Consider the following 23,484-nt stretch of genomic DNA (forward strand, 5'->3'; position numbering starts at 1 on the left):
TGAACAGTACACTTAAAAATGGTTAAAATGGTAAATTCTGTTATGTGCAGTTTACCACAATTTTAAAAAAGCACGTCTCTTCCCCACTTGATTTCAGAATCAGACGAGAAAAAGGGAGGGAACAGAAAAATTGAGAGCAAAATGTCAGCTTTATCCTTGATATAAAGCTAGGTTGGAGAACACAGCTCAAGAGCGGTTTGGAAATGGCTTGCTAACGCTCTCTGAATTGAAGTTATCCACGAGAACTGAAATATTTCCCCCAAAAGGCAGAGCTAGTCGTGCACTCAGTCTACTGCACTGGCTAAGAATATGCCAAAATACTGGCTGTCTGCAGGCTGGAATGAAAAGAGAGATGAAAAGGTTGGAGTGAGCATGCCCAAGGTCATTCTACTGCACTCACTAATCAAATAAGCCACTCCTGTGAAGGGGAAGAAGAGGTAGAGAAAGAGGCTAACAGTGTTACCATAGTAAAGTCCCTCTCATTGAAACAGTGTTCCTATATTATATAATAGCTTCAAAAGAAAACAGAGGGGAAAAATTCAAGAAAAATTTCCTGGGACTGAAGAATTTATATTCTAAACTGATTGAGGAATGAAGATACAAGAAAACAGTTGAATTGATGGATTTATTGATGTGTTTGACCATAGTGAGAGGAGTTTTAAAGCTCTGGCAGAGAACTAGGGTAGAATTCATGTTAGATCACAAAGAGCACTAAACAAAAATAATAGTAATAAGGCATCTTAGATATGATGCACGAGCAACAATAAAAATAATCATAAAAATTTAGAACTTTTGTGCTTCAAAGGACACCATCAAGAGAAAATTTTTGCAAATCATTTATCTAAGAAGACCTATATCTAGAATATATAAAGAATTATTACTACTCAATTAAAAAAAGTAAAGTTGGACAAAGGATTTAAACAGACACTTGTCCAAAGAAGATACACAAAGTATAAGAAGATGACAGATGACTAGTAAACACATGACAAGATGTTTAACATCATCAGCCATCAGGGAAATGCAAATGACAATGAGATACCACTTTATACCCTCTAGGATGGCTATTATCAAAAAGACAGATACTAGCAAATGTTGGTGAGGATGTAGACAAATTGGAACTCTCACACACTGCTGGAAGGAAAGTAAAATGGTACAATCACTTTGGAAAAGTCTGAAAGATCCTCAAATGGTTAAATGGTTTCCATATGAGTCAGCAATTCTATTCCTATTTATTATATACTTGAAATAAATGAAAACATACATCCATGCAAAACTTATACATAAATGTTCATAGCAGCATTATTCATAATAGCCAAAAAGTATCCATCAACTACTGAATGGATAAATAAAATATATCCATACCATGGATTAGTCAGCAATAAAAGAAATGAAGTACTGGTACATGCTACAATATGGATGAACCTTGAAAACATTAAGTGAAAGTAGTCAATCACAAAAGATGACATATTATATGATTCCACTTATATGAAATGTCCAGGACAGAGGCACAGAAAGTAGAGAGACTTCTAGAAAGTAGATCTAGAGAGACAGACAGGGATTAGAGAGACAGAAAATAGATTATCATTTGCCTAGGGCTTGTACAGGTTGGACCACTGGGGAGGGCTGACAAGTAAGGGGTGTGGGGTTTCTTTCTGAGGTAATGAAAATGTTCTAAAATTGTGGTAATGAATGCACAACTCTGTAAATATACTAAAAACTAAGGAGTTGCACACTTTAAATGGGTGAATTGTATGGTATGTGAATTATATCTAAATAAAGCTGTCTTTAAAAATAAGGCAATTTTTAATACTAGAGACAACAAAGTTACTCAAGAAAGAAGATGTAATCATAGTAGACTACATGTTTCAGTATGAACAATATTTTGAGCTATAAATATTGATACTGGTTTATCAAAAAAAATTGGGATGTATTTTAGAACAGGAAGTGGGATGTTACATCTAAATATCATTTTCAGTAAAGACCTATTAATGAAAAATTAATAAGTTACTAATTTTAGCAACAAAATCAACCAGATTAAAGATTTATATCAAGTAAAATAAATGGAAACAGCAAGAAATCAAACTTTTTAGTCCACAGACACGAAAATTAGTTGACAAACCCTCCCTGCAAATAAAATATGAATTTTTAGGCCATGACATAATGAAAAAGAAATTTACAAAATAAAACATGATAAAGATCCCTGAAAAAAGATTCATTCATATATGAAAACTTAACATATGACAGAGTTGGCAATATAGGAAAAAAAATATACCAGGAATTACCAAACTATGGCTTACAGCTTTCAAACTAAGAATGGTTTTTACTTTTTTAAGTGGTTGGAAAAAAATCCAACAAAAGATTAATATTTCATGATACATGAAATTATCTGAAATTCAAATTTCAGTGTCCATAAACAAAGTTTTATTGGAACACAGCCACACTCATTCATTTACTTATTGTCTATGGCTGCTTTTGAGTCACAATGGCAGAATGGAGTAGCTGTGAGAGAGCACACGCAGCATTTTCACTGCTGCTCGACAACCTAAAAACCGCAGCAATGAATTTATAACTGAACAGCATTTCAAGTGTCACATGTACTGTAACTTTTTCTTTGAAACAACAGCACATATCTATCATGTCCAAATAAGGAAAGGGGAAAGTTGAATTCAAATGTCACACTTTCAATGTGGATTTTGTTAATAAATTCTCATCTTAAAAAAAAAATTTTAATAAATAAATAAATTCCTATCTTTAGTAGTCATTTGCTCTTGTAGACTTTATAATCATTAGTTCTGTTAATTTTTGTCAGAAATAGAAGCTGAGGGACTTCCATGGTGGCGCAGTGGTTAAGAATCTGCCTGCCAATGCAGGGGACACGAGTTCTGAGCCCTGGTCCAGGAAGATCCCACATGCCATGGGGCAGTTAAGCCCATGTGCCACAACTACTGAGCCTGTGTTCTAGAGCCGGTGTGTCGCAACTACTGAGCCCACGCACCGAGAGCCCGTGCTCTGCGACAAGAGAAGCCACCGCAATGAGAAGCCTGTGCACCTCGACAAAGAGTGACCCCCACTCGCCACAACCAGAGAAAGCCCACACGCAGCAAAGAAGACTCAACGCAGCCAAAAATAAATAAATAAATTTATTTAAAAAAAAAAAAAAGAAATAGCTGAATTTTTTTTTTTTTTGGCTGCTCCGCACAGCTTTCAGAATCTTAGTTCCCGACCAGGGATCGAACCCAGAACCGCGGCAGTGAAAGCACAAGTCCTAACCACTGGACTGCCAGGAAATTCCCAGAAACTGAATATTTTTAATTTCCTTTACTCTAGAGTAAGCAGTTTGATGGCTTAGCAATAGGAACCTTTTATTGCAATGTTTTGAGCTCAGAGTAAAAACTTAAACTTTTTTGAAGAACAGCCTTCAGCCACTGTCAAATACCAGATGGCTTTGGAAGTTAGCTTTTGCTGTGGACTTCATGTTTCTTAATGATTTCAACCCAAAATTACCAAACAGTGCCTATACGCAAAACTTATGTTTCAAAAACAACTAATGTTATCTGAATTACAAGCAATGGCAAGCGGCTTTATACTTTTCCTGTGCTGTTAAAAGTTAAAACAAGAAGCCCTATCTCCATTCCCACACAAATTTGCCACAGATACGTTTTCCAAGCAAACTACGGTTCCAGCAGTGTTTTTCAGATGGTGGTGCAATCACAAAGGAAATTTCCTTATTTCAAAGTCCTTTTAACTGTGCAGTTGAGGAGCTTCCACCTAATTTTCAATCAGAAATGATTAATCTACAATGTAATGGCAAAAATATCAGAGAAGAAACTAAATGGCAAAAATATCAGAGAAGAAACTAATAGAATTCTATAAATGCCTTCCAAGCAATGAATATGTTCAAATAAAATCAAATGCTCATAGACTAATATCAGTATTTGGTAGTACCTGTCTGTGTGAAAACACATTTTCAAAGATGAAATATGTAAACTCTCATTACAAATCAGTATTAACAGATGACACATTTGCAATCAACTTTAAAGACAGGGAACATTAACTTTGAACCCCACCAAAAGCAAAATGCTATCCCTCCCAAAAAGAATTCCACCTCTTCTCACTAGTAGACCTGTATTACTAAATAAAGTACTACTATTGTATTTTGAACTTAATAAAAATTTTATTAAAAATTTGCAGAGGGAATTCCCTGGTGGTCCACTGGTTAGGGCTCAACACTTTCACTGTGGTGGCCTGAGTTCAATCCCTGGTCAGGGAACTAAGATCCCGCAAGCTGCACAGCATGGCCAAGAAAAAAAAATTTTTTTTTTTAATTTGCAGAAATTTGTTTTCTTTCTTGTTATATAGGTACCTACATAATATCCTTAATTTTCCCTCTTGACTGACAAAGTCTAAAATATTTATTATCTAGCCCTTTACAGAAAAAATGTGGTGACCTCTGGGATATAGACTTTTCAAAAGGTGTGCTTGGACAACTGGCTGCCCATATTTTTAAAGAACAATAATAAAATTAGATCGTTACACAAGTGTAAAAAGCAAAACAATAAAACCTCTAGAAGGAAATAAGATGAAAAAGCACAAACCATAAATAAAAAGATGAATAAATCTGATTAAATTTTAAGACTTTATAAACAAAGGGTAATGATAAGCTATATATAGACTTAGAGAATATATTTGCAACTCACATAATCAAAAATGGATTATTTAAAATATGTAAAGAATTCTTACAAGTCAATTTAAAAGAGGGGGAAAAAAAACAACCCAACAGAAAAATGGGCAGTTCATAAAAGGAGAATCCAAATGGCCAGGAAACATGAAATAATGTTTGATTTTATTAGTAATATGGGAAATCGCAAATAAAAAAATTTTTAAGAGAAAAATATTTCCCACAGATCAAGTTCTCAATAATTTTTTTAAAAATCTAACAGTATCAGGAATTGGTAATAATATATAGAAGCAGGAACTCTGGAACAAATGTAAGTAGTACAACTAATTAGAAGAGTACTTTGGCAACATCTATAGTAAGGTTAAAAATTAGTCATTTCACTTATAGGTATATAAATAAAGTCTAAAACGTGTACTCAAGGGGTCATGTATAAAAATGTACACTAGGGCTTCCCTGGTGGCACAGTGGTTGAGAGTCCGCTTGCCGATGCAGGGGACACGGGTTCGTGCCCCGGTCTGGGAAGATCCCACATGCCGCGGAGCGGCTGGGCCCGTGAGCCATGGCTGCTGAGCCTGCGCATCCGGAGCCTGTGCTCCGCAACGGGAGAGGCCACAACAGTGAGAGGTCCACGTACCGCAAAAAAAAAAAAAAGAAAATGTTCACTGAAGCACTGGAAATAACCTAAATATACAACAATCGAGAAAAGATAAATTGTGGCATAATCAGAAAACAAAATACAACAGAAAATTGGGAATAATCTAAATGACCAGTGGTAGGAAAACAAATAAATAATGTTATGTTCACACAAGATATTAAACAGCATGTAACACAAATAACTAGTATTACACTTATCAGCATGAACAAACCTCAAAAGCAATGTTAAACCAAAAAAAAAAAGGTTATGAGACATCTAATGTGATATAATTTCTATTTATATGTCTTAAAACATGTGAAAGCAATAATGTATACTGTTTATAGATAAATGCAAATTTAATAAAAAATATAAAAATATACATAGGAATGGTATATATATATAAAATTCAAATAATGGTTAAGACTGGAAAAAGAGGATAGGGAATGCAAAAGGAGGGGGCAATATCCAAAGAGCTTCAAGTGTATCTATATGGTTTTATTCCTTAAAAAAATATTTTAATCTGAAATAAAAACAAGAAATAAAATGATTTTTAAAAAGGAAGACTGCAAAACATATCCTTATATATCCATCAGGCCAGAGAAGAAAAGGATGAAGGGGTCAGAGATGGAAGCAAGACTATAAGAAAGGCACCATTCTAGGCACTAGAGATATAGGGATGAACAAAACAAAGTCCTTGCTCTCATGAACAAGTAAATATATAGTATATCAAATAGTAAACAAGTGCTATGAAGAAAAATAAAACAGTAAGAAAGAGCATAGGGGTGGGGAACCTAAGTAAAATTGTTATTCAATACAGGGTGCTATTTAAAGCCACAACACAGGGAGCAAAAGCAGACAGGTAAGAGAAGTCCAAGAACTGAGCCCAGGCGCTCCAAAATTTAGAGATAAGGAGAAAGGAGATAAGGAGAAACCTTGCAAATGAGGCAGAAAGAGAACTAAGAACAGTGTTGACCTGGAACTGAAAAAAAGCATTTCCAGAAGGAAAGAACATTCAACTGTGTCATAAGATACTGAAAGGTCAAGTAAGATAAGAACTTGAGAACTGACCAATTGTAAGTTATTGGTGATCTTGAAAATAGCTATTTTGGTAAAGCAAAGTGGCAAAAGCCCACTCTGAGTTCAAGAAATAATGGGAGTAGATGAACTGCAAATTTTGAATACAGACAACTCTTCTAACAAGCTTTGCTATCAAGGAAATAGAGAAATTTGAGTAGCTGGAAGGGCATAGTTCCAAAGGGATCTGAGCAAAGAAATGCTTTTCCCCAGCAAATGGGAACAATTATAGCATATTAGTATGTTCATGGGAATGATCCAGTAAAAAGGGGAAATTGATGATGCAGGATGGAAGGGGAACAACCGGTGAAATAATTAGTGGCTGGGATCAATAAAGAGGGGATGGGATCTATTGCACAAGTGGAAAGATGGGTGTTAGGTGTATAGACAGTTGAGGGTGTTAGGTGTATAGACAGTTGATTTATTAATAACAGAAAAGAAGGCATACAAAGATTCAAAGAAACAAAATCCCTCTCTACAAAAATTTCAGCATAATAGAGGGGAAAAACAAACCAGTACTTACAAAAAGATGAAATAGCTTGACAAACTTTGCTACAGGGGCACACAAGAGTGTAAATAGCTCACATATAGGAGGGGAAGATTGAAAGAAGAGAAGTAAAGGGTTCACAGAGGAGGTAACGTTTGACCAGAGTACAGCATGTGCCAAGAAAAGTAGCACAAAACCGCATAACAGAATGTGAAGCTGGAAAGTTAAGAATCAAAAAATGGAGGGACTTAGACCTTACCTGCTGTGGTTAAGAATTTTGCTTAGAAGGAACCAAATGAGAGAACACAATTCATTTATACTCCAGTTAGTGCTCAGTACCTGCTCAGTAATGTATTTTCATAGAATAGCATTTAGGCTATCATGTAATAAGAGCACTATCTAATAGGATTACTGTAAAGATTAAATGAGATAATCTATGTAAACTCCACAGAATAGCACTTAATACCTAGTAAGCACTCAACAAATACCAGTTATTATTAGGAGAACAAAGACCATTGTTGTTGGTGGTAATAGAAATATAAATTCTCTGTCTTCAGAGGACCAAGTGAACTTTCCAAACTACAATCTACTTCCAACCTTTCTGCAAACAGTTTAATTCTGGTCCATGTAACTAAGCCCACCATCTCCACCACAAAAAAAGAAAAAATAATACACACACACACACACACACACACACACACTAGAAAAGGACTATAATATACTCAGTTTCCTATGACTTGGACAGGCTTAATGACTGACTTCATTCTAGGAACCAGTATGAAAATAAGACCTATGTCAGAGTGAAAGTCCCAGAACAAACCATCTTCTTATCTGCCAGTTCTCCCAAGTAAAGAATATCCTAGAAACAGACCAGATCACCAGAGGTTACCCTACATATCTACCAAACCCATTATGATTGGGTCTACACCCAAAGGATTCAGTTGAGAATAAACAGGCTTCTAAGGTAAAGAAAAATTTGATAATCTAAACATCCTATAAAATGCTAATGATTAAATTATCGTATATCTACACCATGGACTTCTAAGTGGACAAAATATATTGAAAAACACTTAATAAGAAAATGTTCACAACATTGTTAAAGATAGTATTATACCATTTCAAAATTATAAATTACAACTGCATAGCAAAAAGGAATAAACGTTAACCAGTGGTTAATGCCAGGTGGAATGATTATAGGGAATTTAAATTTTTTCTTGTTACCTAAATTTCCTACAAGGACCAAATAATACTTTTGTTTATTGATCAATCTTTTTTAATTACTAAAAAGTAAACAACTCAAGTCAAATCTCTCCTCTTCTCTAGAGAAACAAGCTTACTTAATATCACTTCTAATCATTTCTCTACATATCTAAACACAGTAAATTACATTTTAGGTAAACATATAATGGGAGGTGTTGTTTTCTGGGTTTTCTTTATAAAAATGGAATTATACAATATATTGTGGTTTGCAACTGGCTTTTTTCATTCAATAGTAAATAGGACACCTCTCCATATCGATATATAAAACCATCTATCTATTTTAAACACTTTATTTTTTTAATAAATTTATTTATTTACTTATTTATTTATTTTTGGCTGCATTGGGTCTTTGTTGCTGCGCGCAGGCTTTCTTTTTAGTAGCAGCGAACGGGGGCTACCCTTCATTGCGGTGTGCAGGCCTCTCATTAAGGTGGCTTCTCTTGCTGCGGAGCACAGGCTCTAGGTGTGTGGGCTTCAGTAGTTGTGGCATGTGGGCTCAGTAGTTGTGCCTCACGGGCTCTAGAGCACAGGCTCAGTAGTTGTGGCACATGGGCTTAGTTGCTCCACGGCATGTGGGATCTTCCCAGACCAGGGTTCGAACCCGTGTCCCCTACACTGGCAGGCAGATTCTTAACCACTGCACTACCAGGGAAGCCCCTCTATCTAGTCTTACAGTTACATATTATTTTCATTGTAGAATGGTATAATAATAATCTTTAGCCAACCAATGGACAATAAAGTTGTTGCCAACTTTTTGCTATTACAGTGCTGCAAATATCATTTAATTGTGAACATATTAAAACAATAACAGCTAACATTTGAATGCTTATTATGTGCCAACTACCACAAGCTTCTATATGAATTAAATATACTACAATATCACCATTCATATTATTATTTGTATAATTTATATTTTTTTCTCTGTAACCTGCCTATTCATACTTGTTTTCTCTCAAAAATCAAGTAATTATTTTTTAAAACTGGCCAGGATACAAATTTGATCTAAAAAGTTCCTAGCAGAATATCCCCAAGAGTTCCATGAAAATGCCTGGCATATGGGCACTCATGCATTTAGACATTCTACAAATACTATTTGAGAACTATGACATGCTGTAAGTGAGCAAAACAGAGTTGAACTCCAGATTCATAGGTTTTTAGCCTAGCAAACATTTGTTAAATTAACTTAATAAGAGGAAAGAAAAAAAAAGTGAAGAGAGGAACACATCAATTAGAGAAAGAATAGTACCATATACATCAGCACACACCATTCAATACACAATTATTGGGTTGGCCAAAACATTCATTTCAGTAAGATGGCTCTAGTAGCGCTTAGTTGTGTTTAACCTCATTCAAAACAATTTCATTAGAGTGTTTTGTTACAGCTGTCACATCAGCGTGCATTTTAAAAAAACATCAAAATTGGTGAATTTTTGTGTAGCCATTTTAATATTGAAGATGGAAGAAAAAAAGCAACATTTTCGGCATATTATGCTTTATTATTTCAAGAAAGGTAAAAACGCAACTGAAATGCAAAAAAAGATTTGTGCAGTGTATGGAGAAGGTGCTGTGACTAATCAAACGTGTCAAAAGTGGTTTGAGAAGTTTCATGCTGGAGATTTCTCCCTGGACGATGCTCCACTGTCGGGGTAGACCAGTTCAAGTTGATAGCGATCAAATTGAGACATTGAGAACAATCATTGTTATACCACCTGAGAGACAGGCAACATACTCAAAATATCCAAATCAAGCGCGAAAATCATTTGCAGCAGCTTGGTTATGTTAATTGCTTTGATGTTTGGTTTCCACGTAAGTTAAGTAAAAAAAAAACCTTGACCACATTTCCGCATGCAATTCACTACTTAAACATAACGAAAACGTTCCGTTTTTAAAACAAATTGTGATAGGTGATAAAAAGTGGATGCTGTACAATAATGTGGAAAGGAACAGAATGGGGCAAGGGAAATGAACCACCACCAACCACACCAAAGGCCGGTCTTCATCCAAAGAAGGTGATGTTGTGTATATGGTGGGATTGGAAGGTAGTCCCCTATTATGAGCTCCTTCCGGAAAACCAAACGATTAATTCCAACAAGTACTGCTCCCAATTAGACCAACTGAAAGCAGCACACCACAAAAAGCGTCCAGAATTAGTCAACAGAAAACTTATAATCTTCCATCAGGATAACGCAAGACCACATGTTTCTTTGATGATCAGGCAAAAACTGTTACAGCTTAGCTGGGAAGTTCTGATTCACCAGACACCGCACATTCGGATTTCCATTTATTTCGGTCTTTACATAATTCTATTAATGGAAAAAATTTCAATTCCCTGGAAGACTGTAAAACACAACTGGAACAGTTCTTTGCTCAAAAAGATAAAAAGTTTTGGGAAGATGGAATTATGAAGTTGCATGAAAAATGGCAGAAGGTAGTGGAACAAAACGGTGAATACATTGCTCAATAAAGTTCTTGGTGAAAATGAAAAATGTCTTTTATTTTTACTTAAAAACTGAAAGAACTTTTTGGCCAATCCAATATAATTACCCCTTAAAACAGTCTTGCCACATCTCGTGGGTCTAAGCTACTATCTTCACATTAATCTTAAAACACTGCTTTATTTACATCATTTTCATGCTCAAGAACTCATAACTTCTCTCAGTATTTCTCAAATATACTTCACCCATTCTCTACACTATCTATTTCAAACCTTCACTGCTAAAGGCTTCCCTTCTGTTTCCCACTCCTTCCCGTACAACTTCTTAGAGGACCACTTAAGTTGACCTCAATGCCTACTTTACAGGAAAAAAAGTCCCTAATCCTTCCAGAAGAGAAGGAAATCAACACTTACCAAGCTACAGATCACTAAAAAAAAGCAGAATGGATGTCCTGGAGGTATGATTAACATTTCCAAAAACTTAAAACAAATTACATATAGAGAAGTAAAATTCCACAGGCTATTTTAATAAATGCAGACTGGTAAACAAGTATTTTGAGGTGTTATTTTCAACAAAATATTCCTTTAATCAGGTCCGCCTCTGGTAAGTATTCACACATTCATAAGATAAATAATTATAATACAATGGATGTGTACTGTAATGGACCATGTATAAAGTCCTACTGAAATACAGTGAAAGGAGGGATTAGTTCTGCCTGGAAATGCTTCACAGAGATAACATCTGAGCAGGTCCTAGAAGGATAATTCAGCTCTCTGGGCTGCAGATGCCTCATGTCTACTTCTGGTTACAAAATTCAGAGAATTTAACTTTAGGATGGTTAAATCTTTAAAATTCATCTAATATCGAGGTTTTCCACCTTTATTTTAAAGTAACAAAATCTTTCCTTTAAGAGTCTAATTGAAAACGTTGGTATATAAAACAGGTAAAAGTGGACCTGCTCTTTTGAAAGGAGAGGAAGTTATTGGAAAACACTGCTATTCTTAATCAACACCCTTCACTTTAAAATAAGAAAACTGAGACACTAAGGACAATGATTTGGCAAAAGACCACAAAAATGTAGAAATGCAACAATTACTCAGACAATACTTTTTAAGCATTATCTCCTCTTTCAAGTCTTTTCTAACTTTCTCCTCAGGTAGAGTTTATACCACTCCTTACTTTATTCCTTGCTATACCCAGCACATACTTCTATTATAGTTTCTATAAAACTTTAGTGCTCTAGTTATACCTTTTTCATGTGTCTGTGTCCCTCTACTACATTGGAAGCTCCCTGAAGGCAGGGACTGTCTTAATCATCTTTGTATGCTCAGTACCCAGAATAAAATATCATTTATTAAATTATATTCAACCGAGTTTCAGAAAAGATTTAAGATAGCTCAGCGCTTAGCACACAGTAAGACTTGGTAAGTATTTTTCAAATGAATATGCCAAAAATGAGGTCATTAAATGAAACAATACATCAAAGGTAGAACAGTATCTGACACATAGTGTACATTCTAAAAACATTACCTGTTATTATGTAACTTTATATAGGCAGAAAAAAAACTGAAGCTGTTATTTAATCTGGACGGCAAAAACTAAATAACTTTTATCAAGGTTTCAACTTGCTCATTTACATTATTACTACTATAACCACATCTTTGATGAGAAAGAGAGAAAACTTAGCCCATTCATAAAGATCTTCAGCCTGGGAAGAATAGTACAAAGAGTTGTGTACTGTTAATTTCTAGATGTGGAGTGAAAGAAGAATTTAGGCCTGTCTTCAATTTAGGGCTAAAACACTTCCTTCTAGACCTTAATTTCAGTCACCTGTCTTTTGCGGATGGTGGGGAGTGAAAAAGGTTAAGGCTAAGGTTCTTTCCTGCTCTAACAATGTAGGGGCATACAATAAATTTAACCTAGAATCCTTCAGCTTTCAACTCAGTAAGAACTTTATAAAAATCAGTAAATTGTGCAGGGCATTTGGTGTCAGATGGACAGGGTTCAAACCAGCTCTGTTATTATTCAGCTGTATAATTCTGAACAAAAAGCAGACTCTCTGGATCTCAATTTCCTCAGCCTTCAAAATGAAGTTAGACAATATGCTCTCTCCTTAAAATACATTACAGTCATGACGTTCTATGGAATAAGTTACCTGTGAAGATAATATTTAGGTGGGGATTGAGCCACCAGTTATCAGAGATGTTTAGAGGATTATGGCATAAACCAAAAGTTGAGAATTTCAGGATTAGAAGAAACCTTACAAGTCTTCTACGACTCAGTTGAGATTCAAGTCCTCTCTAACACATTCTTGGAAGAGTTCACCCAACCATTCTAGCAATGAGAAACAACCCATGGAAATAAGTCACTTCATCACAGGCCAACTCTGATGCCTAAATTCTTTTACTGAAACCACACGATCCTCTAGTAACTTCCACCCATTAGTTTTACCCCTCTTTCAACTACAGGCACCTCAAGTATTTGTGGATAGTGATGATATGCCCCTTAATATCCTCTCCAAAATTAAAATCCCCAGCCCCTTCACCCTTTCCTCATAACAGAATACCAAGACTCCCTGACCATCCAGCCTGCCATCCTCAGGAAAACCTCCACTCTTGCTTTAGCGAATGTCATAACTACTCGAACAACCCTTCCCGTTCTGACATCCTGATTCCTGGTTGGACCCAAGATCTGCCCCTCGTCGAGCTGACACCACACAGATGCCCCTAACTGCCCTTGCCACTTCCATCCAAGGAAGCTTCTGGGGTGGGAAGTGTGCCCCTGGTTGCTCCTTCGGAAGATTAGGAGACGAGAAGGGACCACAGCGGGAACAGAGAGGCCGCCCCCTGCTCTCCTCCCCAGTCCAAGCCTCCTCCCTCACCGGTATTGCTTGGGATCGCTGGGAGACTTGACGATCTCAGGGTCTCCGACATTACTGACAGGCCCCCTCCGTCCCTCCTCCTCAGATTCATCGGCTCCCAGACGAGCAACCCGGCCGCTCTCGCCCAAATCCTGTCCATTGGGCTGCCGGTCAGGGCAGCTGCAGGTGGACTTCGCCTTGTTCCTTCCAGGCATGGTCAGAATAGGAAAAGGTCTGGTAGCCGCCGAGTCTTCGCACCGACCCCGCGCTTCTATTCTCCACAGCGCCGCGAGCTCCCGTCCGGCCTCACACCACAACTTCCTCCTGGTGGCACAGACTGCAGCAACCGTGACTCTCCTCAGCATTCACCACCAAGCCGGAGCAAGTGGCATCCCGCTCGCCAAGACCCACCTCCTGCTCCAGCTGCTCCTCCTCCTCAGCGTTCCAGAGGCGGTAGCGGCCGGTGGTGGTGCTGCCGCAGCCGGCGGGGGGACAGGCCTGAACCCCTCCCCCAATCCGGTCTCCCTCACGCCAACTTCCCTCATCCCCACGCCCTCCTGGCCGTCGATGACGCAATTGATTCTAGCCAATAATAAGGCAAGACACCAGTCACGCGCACGTAATCAACCAATGGGAACAGGGAATAAAAAGAACCAACGAGCGCGGGCCGAATTCTCGGAGCACCCAGCGAGCTCTTCGAAACCAGGGGTGGGCGGGGCGAGGAAGAAGAGGCGGAGAGAGTGGCGCGGAGGACGACGGGAGGAGGGCGCCAGAAAGGTTGCGCAGAGTTTATGACCGAAGCGGGAAGGTGGTTTGAGTAAGTGGTTGAATAGCGCTTCGGGGCTCAGAGGAAAATATTCCCCTGATGAGAAAACCTATAGGCGAGTGGAGAAAATTAATTCCCAAGCCTTTTTTTTTTCCCCACTCGTGTCATATTTTGCTCATCCTGCCCCTCAAAGCTGGGGTGGAGACTGTGGCCGTGACTCAGCACGTAAAAAGCAGAACGCCGGAAGTAAGTTTCTGCCGCCGGATGGAAGCTGCGCTTGAGTGGAGCTGAGCTGAACGCCAGAAGCAACAGTTTTGATTCTCCGCCTTGTGGCCTGCTAGACCTTCGTGCTGTTCGCCCTCAGGGCCTAAGAAAGTTTAAGAGACCGGTGTAGATGTGTTCAGTCTTGCACGTGAAAAGATTTTTTAGCTCCCCCTCAGACTGGAGTCCACAGTCTCAAGTTAGCCAACTTTTATTGAGCAGCCACCTCGTGTCAGGCTGCTACCCTCAAGTCCTTTTTCCCAAAGTTTTTTCTGCTTTCAGTGGCCTTTGGTGGGCAAAATGTGATTGAAACAGACACACTTGAAAATAAAAAGCAGCTGACATACAATATGTCTTATTAACCATGGGATGAGGGTTCCTAGCACATAAAAGGAGTAAATATGAATGAGTGAATGGAGAAACACTTGAAGAAAGGAGATTTATTGTTGATCGTTATAAGTCTTTAAATTTTTCTAGGCTTCCCCAACTCCAGACACAGGGGATACAATCATGAACAAAACAAAAAAACTTGTCTTCTTGGAGCTTGCATTCAAAGGGGAAAAAACACAATAAAAACAGATTTTTTTTAAAAGTGTAAGCTATGACAATGAATAACGCAGGATAGGAGAGGAGAGTAAGGAGCTGAGAAGGAGAAATGCAACGATTCAGGCAGGAGGTGAAACCTGAACTAGGGCAGCAGATGAGATAAATTCATTGAAAAATATCGTTCAAATATCCCAGTTTGTTTTCAAGAACCTATCAATTTTTAAACTAAGCAATTCCACTAGATTGCCCTCCTTCAGAGCAGTGTATTTTCTTTATTACCAGTCCCTAACGTAGCTTCCCAGCGCATTGTAAAACAGTAATGTTTGTTGTTGAATACCTGAAGTGACATGACTATTCTGTTTTTTTTTTTTAACTCTCCAAAGCAATAACACATTGCAAGTAATGATTCCCAAAATTGGGTTCACCTCTTGGTGGGTGTCTAGCCAAAAGACATAACTAAGCCAAAGATTGGGAGAAGGAAGGATTAATTACCTGCAGCAAGTAAGGAAAATACTGGGGATCTTTCCTAAAGCAGTGTCTCCCTGAACAGCAAAACTGGGGAAGTCTTAAGCTAAGGGAACATGCATATTCATGAAGGGATTTGGGTGGTGTATGTATACACATGCAGGGGCTTGAGCAGCGGCAAATTCAACAGTGAATTGGGGCAAAGTTTGACAAAGTCCAACCTTTAGTAGATTGAAGTCATAAGGGTCAGAAAAGGTCAACATGATCATTCCTTGGATGCCTACCAGTCTGAGGTCTTAGCATGTAGTTAACATTCTCCAACAGGGTGTAGGAGGTTAGTTCCTGTAGAACAACTCCAAGATATGTATCAGATTAATACTCGTCCCTTGAGGAGGAACTAGCACTCTTTTATCACTGAACTATTGTTTCTTGACCTTTTCCTCTGTTCCTGCATTCCTTTGTTCCCTTAAGATCATTAATTACTGAGACCTGCTCAAGGGCAAGCTCAAGGGCAAGCATTGTGGCCAGGCTTAGATCACAAAATGGCTTAATCCAAAATGGCTTCTCTTGTGTCAAAAAAACTATATCTGGTTCTTTTCCTCTGAGGACTCCCTACCCTATCTGCTTACCGTAAGGAATCTTCAAATTCAGCCAACAATTGGTATTTTCTGACTAGCAACAAAGAGAGGCCACATCCTAAAGTGTGACCGTCAGTTTTTCCCTTTATAAAGAGGCCTCTGAATCTTACAGGTCACCAGACTATTGAAATAGGGCTTCCCTGGTGGCGCAGTGGTTAAGAATCTGCCTGCCAATACAAGGGACACAGGTTCAAGCCCTGGCCAAGGAAGATCCCATGTGCCACGGAGCAGCTAAGCCTGTGGCCACAACTACAGAGCCTGAGCTCTAGAGCCTGCAAGCCACAACTACTGAGCCCACGTGCCACAACTACTGAAGCCTGCATGCCTAGAGCCCGTGCTCCGCAACAAGAGAAGCCACGACAATGAGAAGCCCGCACACCGCAAGGAAGAGTAGCGCCTGCTCACCGCAACTAGAGAAAGCCCGTGCACAGCAATGAAGACCCAACACAGCCAAAAATAAATAAATTTATAAAAAAAGGAATATAACAGCACTCTGTAATTAGGCATTCATTTATTCATTCAACCAACAAATTTAGCGCCTAACATGTGCCAGACACTGGGGATAGAGTAATGGATAAGAAAATTTCCTGTTCTCTTGGAGCTTACAAGCAAACTAGTTGGAGAGATATTAAACAAGCATGCAAATTTTTAGATTTATCATTGTGAATAGTTTTTGAAAGGGGGACCTAGTTTGGTCAGAGAGTTTCTCTAACGAGACAGTTAGGCATCCATTTGGAAAATGTATAAGAATTGGTATAGGAATGTATAGGAATAGACTTGTTCAAAAGCTCTGAGAAAGCAAGTCTAATATGGCTAAACTATAGTAATCTGGGAGCAAAGGAGAAGTGAGTCAGTGGTCAAGATTATACAGAACCTTCCTAAGAGTAAAAGGAAGTCATTGCCTTGTCTATTTTGTGTGTAGCTGGATTCCTAGCTTCTAGAATAATGTCTGGCATATTAAAGGTACTCAGTAAATAATGGTTGAACAAATAAAACAGGAAGACATTATCACAGGTGTTTTCCAAGTAGATCACTCTGGCTGATGTGTGAAAAATAGTTTGGGGGTCAGGTGGGGGGAGGCCAAGACAAAGAAAGAAGAGAGAGAGCACTTAGGAGGGTATTAAAGTGATATAGACACTAGAAAATGATGGCTCGGATTTGAGGAGTAATAGAGATACATGTACACAGATATGTCATATATTCAGGAGGTAGAATTGACTGGTTTGGGGTAGTAACTGATTCAATGTGGAAGAATGAAGAAGGGAGAGGTGTCACTCCCTTGTGTCTAGTTTTCTGGGTGAATAGATGATGGTGCCAGTATCTCAGTAAACAAGACATTTTGAAAGAGGAGCACGTTTGGGAGGAGAAAAGCCTAAGCTCAGTTTTGGATATGTTATGTTTGAGTCATTTGTGAACCATACAAAAGGAGGATCAGGTCTGGAGCTCAGAAGAGAGGCCTAAATTGGAGATGTCAATTTGACGTTTATGGGCTTCTAGGTGGTAACCAAAGCCTTTTGAATAAAATCACCTACGCTCATTGTGAAGAGAAAAAGCCTCAGGAACCAAGCTTTGAGAAGCTTATAGAAGAGGAAGAACTCCCAAAAGAGACTGAGAAGGAACTACCAGAATGGTAAGAGGAAAACCATAAGAATGTAATATCACAGGAAAATTTTCTCTTTGATGCTTGGCCCAATACAATTCTGACCCCATAGCAGATGTCAAAAGTGTCAGATTAGATGTGTAAAATGTGAGAACTAGCAAGGGATCACAGGAGTACTTTAATCTGGCCTCTTCAGCTATAAAGAGAAACACCTATCCAGAGAGGTGAAGCTCACAAGTAACCCGTGGCACAGCCAGGACTCCCAAACCAGGAGTTTTATTTTCCCACTTTAAATAATTTAGAAATTTGCCATCTTCCATTTGAGTATTCGTAATTATTGTGAAGAATATTCCTCAGAGAAAACAGATAAATTAAGCTATTGCCATTTTACAGGAAATTGAGATATTTGAAGGTTAAAAAGATCTTAAGAGCCCCAAGAAAGATAAGAAGCACAGACTATAACTTTTAGCCTTATTTCTCCAGGCTCTCCTAGAGTGTTGAAGTGCTTTTTTCTAACGTGGCCTCTCCCATTGTGCAGCACAGGCTCCGGACGCGCAGGCTCAGCGGCCATGGCTCGCGGGGCTAGCCGCTCCACGGCATGTGGGATCTTCCTGGACCGGGGGAAGAACCCATGTCTCCTGCATCGACAGGCGGACTCTCAACCACTGCGCCACCAGGGAAGCCCACTCCTTCCCATTTTTACCTTAAGGATTTCTCTCCCAGGAATTCCCTGGTGGTCCAGTGATTAGGACTCCGCGCTCTCATTGCTGAGGGCCTGGGTTCGATCCCTGGTCCGAACCCTGATCGGGGAACTAAAATCTCACAAACTGTGTGGTGCAGCCAACTGTCCTGTCAGGTCTGGTGACCCTTCTCTCCCTATTTTTTTCTGATGAGGTCAGAAATCATGAAGATTAAGCACATCTCATTTTTATGTTTGATGCCTGCTTCAGAAAGTTATTTTAGTCAATGCAATGGCTGTCTGCCTCCCAGAAGGACAAATCTGCGCCTTACTCCTAAACATTCAAAGGTAAATTGTTTTATTAACCCCATTACCCACCTTTATATTTGAGATTCAGGATAATCAGAAATGTGGAATATTGATTCTAGGGTGAGTAGATTGGGAGTACTGTGAGCCTCAAACCTAAAGTTATCTATCTTACTTTAGTGTCTAAAATTCCCCCATTAGTGATTCATTGTCCTCTTTAGAACTCCTCTTAAATGCCAATAATATCCTTGAAAGGAGTAAAAAACTAGCACCATTCTGTGAATGGATTTGCTTTTATTTCCCCCTTTTTGAAGCACACTGTGGGCAAGTTGAGATCACCATGAACCCAGGTGATAAAGAGGTTGCTAAATGTGAGAGGAAAGGCACAGAAAGAGGAGGTGGGTAACAAGAGAAATACTGTTTACTTTACAATTCTGTCCTGGGCCCATGCTCTAAGCAATTATACTTTTGGAGCTCTAGTTATTAGTGTCCTGCCCACTGATGGCTCTCCACATTTGGTAGCTTTGTATCTAGGTCAAGAAGTAGGCATGTTCTTATGGAGTCTTCTGTTGTGAGACTAAATGTGTGCACAACATACCAAAGAATTTGTGTGATGATAAAAATAGTTTTCTATTGTACTATAAGCATACTTCTAGAAAGAATTTAGTGTTCAAACGTCAAAATAAGTTGAGTGACTTTAAAAAATACTTTATGTCAAATGAAAGTTATTCTATCACAAATCCAGCCAAGAGCTCCTCAACTCTCATCTAAAGATACAGATTTCGGGCATAGGAGGGAGGCCAGGGAGATCAGGAGAGGCAGGCAGGAGAGGCCCTCCCAGACCAGAGGAGCAAGAGAGGAGAGGAGGGCATTTGCCTCACCCACTTGAGCCCAGGAAGCCTTCTGGGCTCCCAGGTGAGGTCCCCTGCCCTCTGAGACCAGGGGTGGGGGGCACACCTGGGCCCCTTCTGTTCCTTGAGCCTAAGTCCCACCCCCCACAGCCCTCAGGGCCTTTTCCAGCCCTGTGGGTCCTGAGCATTGGCCCCGCCCACTGCCCAAACCTCATCCTTGCTTAGGCCCCGCCCTCCACAGCCAAGGCCTTTTCCCCCCACCTTTTTTCGTCTTTTTCCCTCCTCCTCTTTTTTACTATTGTGGTACTGATGTACCTTCTGGTTGTTGATTCATATATTTTTTAAAATTAATTAATTAACTTATTTGTTTATTTATGTATGGCTACATTTGGTCTACATTGCTGCTCGCGGGCTTTCTCCAGTTCCAGTGAGCAGGGTCCACTCTTCGTTGCAGCACATGGGCTTCTCATTGCGGTGGCTTCTCTTGTTGTGGAACACAGGCTCTAGGCGCGCGGGCTTCAGTAGTTGTGGCACACAGGCTCAGTAGTTGTGGCTCATGGGCTCTAGAGCACAGGCTCAGTAGTTGTGGCGCACAGGCCCAGCCACTCCATGGCATGTGGGATCTTCCCGCACCAGGGCTCAAACCCATGTGCCCTGCACTGGCAGGCGGATTCTTAACCACTGCATCACCAGGGAAGCCCCATCTATATTTTTATTTTTATATTCTTTCTAACATATCTGTTAGTTTCATAGTCTAATTTTATTTTTTACTTTGTTATTGTTCTTTTTTTTTGGCCACCCCATGCGGCTTGCAGGATCTTGGTTCATGAGCCCAGGGTCAGGCCGAAGCTCCTGTGGTGGGAGCTCTGAGTCCAAACCACTGGACTAGCAGAGAACCTCAGACCCCAGAGAATATTCATCAGAGTGAAGTCTCACAGAGTTCCTCATCTCAGCACCAAGACCCAGCTGTACCCAATAGCCTACAAACTCCAGTGTTGGAAGGCTCAGGCCAAACAACCAGTAAGACAGGAACACAATCCCACTCATAAAAAAAGAAAAAAAAATTAGATGGCAAAAAAATATGTCACAGATGAAGGAGCAAGATAGAAACCTACAAGACCAAATAAATGAAAAGGAAATAGGCAGTCTACCTGAAAAAGAGTTCAGAGTAATGATAGTAAAGATGATCCCGAATCTTGGAAAGCGAATGGAGGCACGGATTGAGAAAATACAAGAAATGTTTAACAAAGATCTAGAAAAACTAAAGAACAAACAAACAGATGAACAACACAATAACTGAAATGAAAAATACACTAGAAGGAATCAATATCAGAATAACTGAGGCAGAAGAACGAATAAGTGAGCTAGAAGACAGAATGGTGGAAATATCTGCTGAGGAGCAGAATAAAGAAAAAAGAATGAAAAGAATTGCAGACAATCTCAGAGACTTCTGGGACAACACTAAATGCACTAACATTCAAATTATAGGGGTCCCAGAAGAAGAAGAGTAAAAGAAAGGGTCTGAGAAGATATTTGAAGAGATTATAGTTGAAAACTTCCCTAACATGGGAAAGGAAATAGTCACCCAAGTCCAGGAAGCACAGAGAATCCCATACAGGATAAAACACACCAAGACACATATTAATCAAACTAACACAAATTAAATTCAAAGAAGAAATATTAAAAGCAGCAAGGGAAAAACAAAAAAAAAACATACAAAGGAGGGCTTCCCTGGTGGCGCAGTGGTTGAGAGTCCGCCTGCCGATGCAGGGGACAAGTGTTCGTGCCCCGGTCCGGGAAGATCCCACATGCCGCGGAGCGGCTAGGCCCGTGAGCCATGGCCACTGAGCCTGCGCGTCCGGAGCCTGTGCTCTGAAACGGAAGAGGCCACAACAGTGAGAGGCCTGCGTACCGCAAAAAAAAAAAAAAATACAAAGGAATCCCCACAAGGTTATCAGCTGATTTTTCAGTGGAAACTGCATGCCAGAAGGGAGTGGCAGGACATATTTAAAATGATAAAAGAGGAAAACCTACAACCAAGACTACTCTACCCAGCAAGGATCTCATTCAGATTCGATGGAGAAGTCAAGAGCTTTTCAGACAAGCAAAACTGAAGAGAATTCACCACCACCAAACCAGCTTTAAAACAAATGCTAAAGAAGCTTCTCTAAGCAGGAAACACAAGAGAAGAAAAAGACCCACAAAAACAATTAAGAAAATGGTAATAGGAACATACATATCGATAATAACCTGGAATGTAAATGGATTACATGCCCCAACCAAAAGACACAGACTGGATGAATGGATATAAAAACAAGACCCATATATATGCTGTCTAAAAAAGACCCACTTCAGGCCTAGGGACACATACAGACTGAAAGTGAGGGGATGGAAAAAGATATTCCATGCAAATGGAAATCAAAAGAAAACTGGAGTAGCAATACTTGTATCAGATGAAATAGACTTTAAAATAAAGACTGTTACAAGAGATAAGGAGGGACACTACATAATGATCAAAGGATCAATCCAAGAAGAAGATATAACAATTATGTATGTTTATGCACCCAACATAGGAGCACCTCAATACATAAGCCAAATGCTAACAACCATGAAAGGAGAAATCGACAGTAACACTTTAACACCCCACTTACACGGATGGACAGATCATCCAAAAAGAAAATTCATAAGGAAACACAAGCTTTAAATGACACAATAGACCAGATAGATCTTATTGATATTTATAGAATATTCCACCCAAAAGTGGCAGAACACACTTTCTTCTCAAGTGCACACGGAACATTCCCCAGGATAGATCACATCTTGGGTCACAAATCAAGCCTCAGAAAATTTAAGAAAATTGAAGTCATATCAAGCATATCTTCTGAGCACAACAGTATGAGACTGGAAATCAATTCCAGGAAAAAAATGGTAAAAAACACAATACATGGAGGCTAAACAGTGTGCTACTAAATAACCAAGAGATCACTGAAGAAATCAAAGAAGAAATTTTAAAAATACATAGAAAATAGTGACAACGAACACACGATGACCCAAAACCTATGGGACACAGCAAAAGCAGTTCTTTTTTTTTTTTTTTTTTTTCACCTTGAGCATAAATGCTTTATTGTCATCTTAGGGTTCTCAGGCAGGTGGGGCTGTTGCACATCATGGGAGGGCAGGTACACTGAGCTGATGGCAGAGCTGCGACCAGTGCTCCCTCTGTCCTCTCTACCCTCCCCCCACTCCGTGGCTCGATGGAGTGCAAGTGGGTCATTCATAGGCTGCCCCTGGGGCCTTCTCAGATAGAAAGGAAAGGGCCCCCCGACATGTGCCCCCACACCCCCTCATAAGTACCTCGCCCTGTACCCTTCTCCTCATAGTCTGCTACTGCTCTTTCTACAATTAACATTCATACTTGGGTGGTCAGTACCACACCGAGGAAGGTCTTACTACCCCTGTCCTTTTCCTGTCAGCTTCCAGTCCTTGTCCTGTCTGGCTCCCTAAACAGGCTGAGCCAGTCAGTCAGTGCACTCTGCCTTTCAGGCCCAGGCCCTGCACAACCTCCTTCCTCTTGCTGCCCCACCTGCAGCTGCACCCCCACCCCCACACTCCCATCCCGGACCCCAGTTCAGACCAGGGCTCAAGTCTTCCGGTGCATTCTGCTTTCAGGATCACGTGCTCCCTGTGGGCACACCGTCTTACAAACCTCTTTTAAGTCTCCTTGACCTCAGTCCTTGGCAGGGCCCTTCAGCCTTCCAGTCAGTGGACCGGGGCCCAATCTCAAAGCCAGAGTTTCTGGATATGTCCCCACCCATCCTCCTGCGACCTCACCTCCCGGGGGCAGGATGGCGGGGAATGGGGCCGGTTGGTCCGCCTCAGCCCGCTCCCCAGGCCCTGGGCCAAAAGAGAGTTCAGCGGGGCAGAGGGGGTCTGGCACTGCGCCC

The 23,484-nt window shown here is 39.9% G+C and overlaps 1 protein-coding gene across 4 annotated transcripts in view; it reads right to left on the bottom strand.

Annotated features, from left to right (window-relative positions):
• NRDC (nardilysin convertase) overlaps window positions 1–14,117 on the bottom strand; it is a 91,348-nt gene extending 77,231 nt beyond the window's left edge. For 2 of the 4 annotated variants that reach the window (XM_079901685.1, XM_079901684.1), the window contains exon 1: window positions 13,450–13,965. In XM_079901685.1, the coding sequence (XP_079757811.1) occupies window positions 13,450–13,793 (344 nt within the window). In that variant the 5' untranslated portion in view covers window positions 13,794–13,965. Of the gene's footprint in view, window positions 1–13,449 lie in introns of all 4 variants that reach the window. The other 2 variants (XM_079901687.1, XM_079901686.1) reach the window with 2 other exon arrangements.
• Between the last annotated feature and the right edge of the window lie 9,367 nt (window positions 14,118–23,484).

This window comes from Stenella coeruleoalba, assembly GCF_951394435.1.
Source record: "Stenella coeruleoalba genome assembly, chromosome: 1".
NCBI classification, from domain to species: domain Eukaryota; kingdom Metazoa; phylum Chordata; class Mammalia; order Artiodactyla; family Delphinidae; genus Stenella; species Stenella coeruleoalba.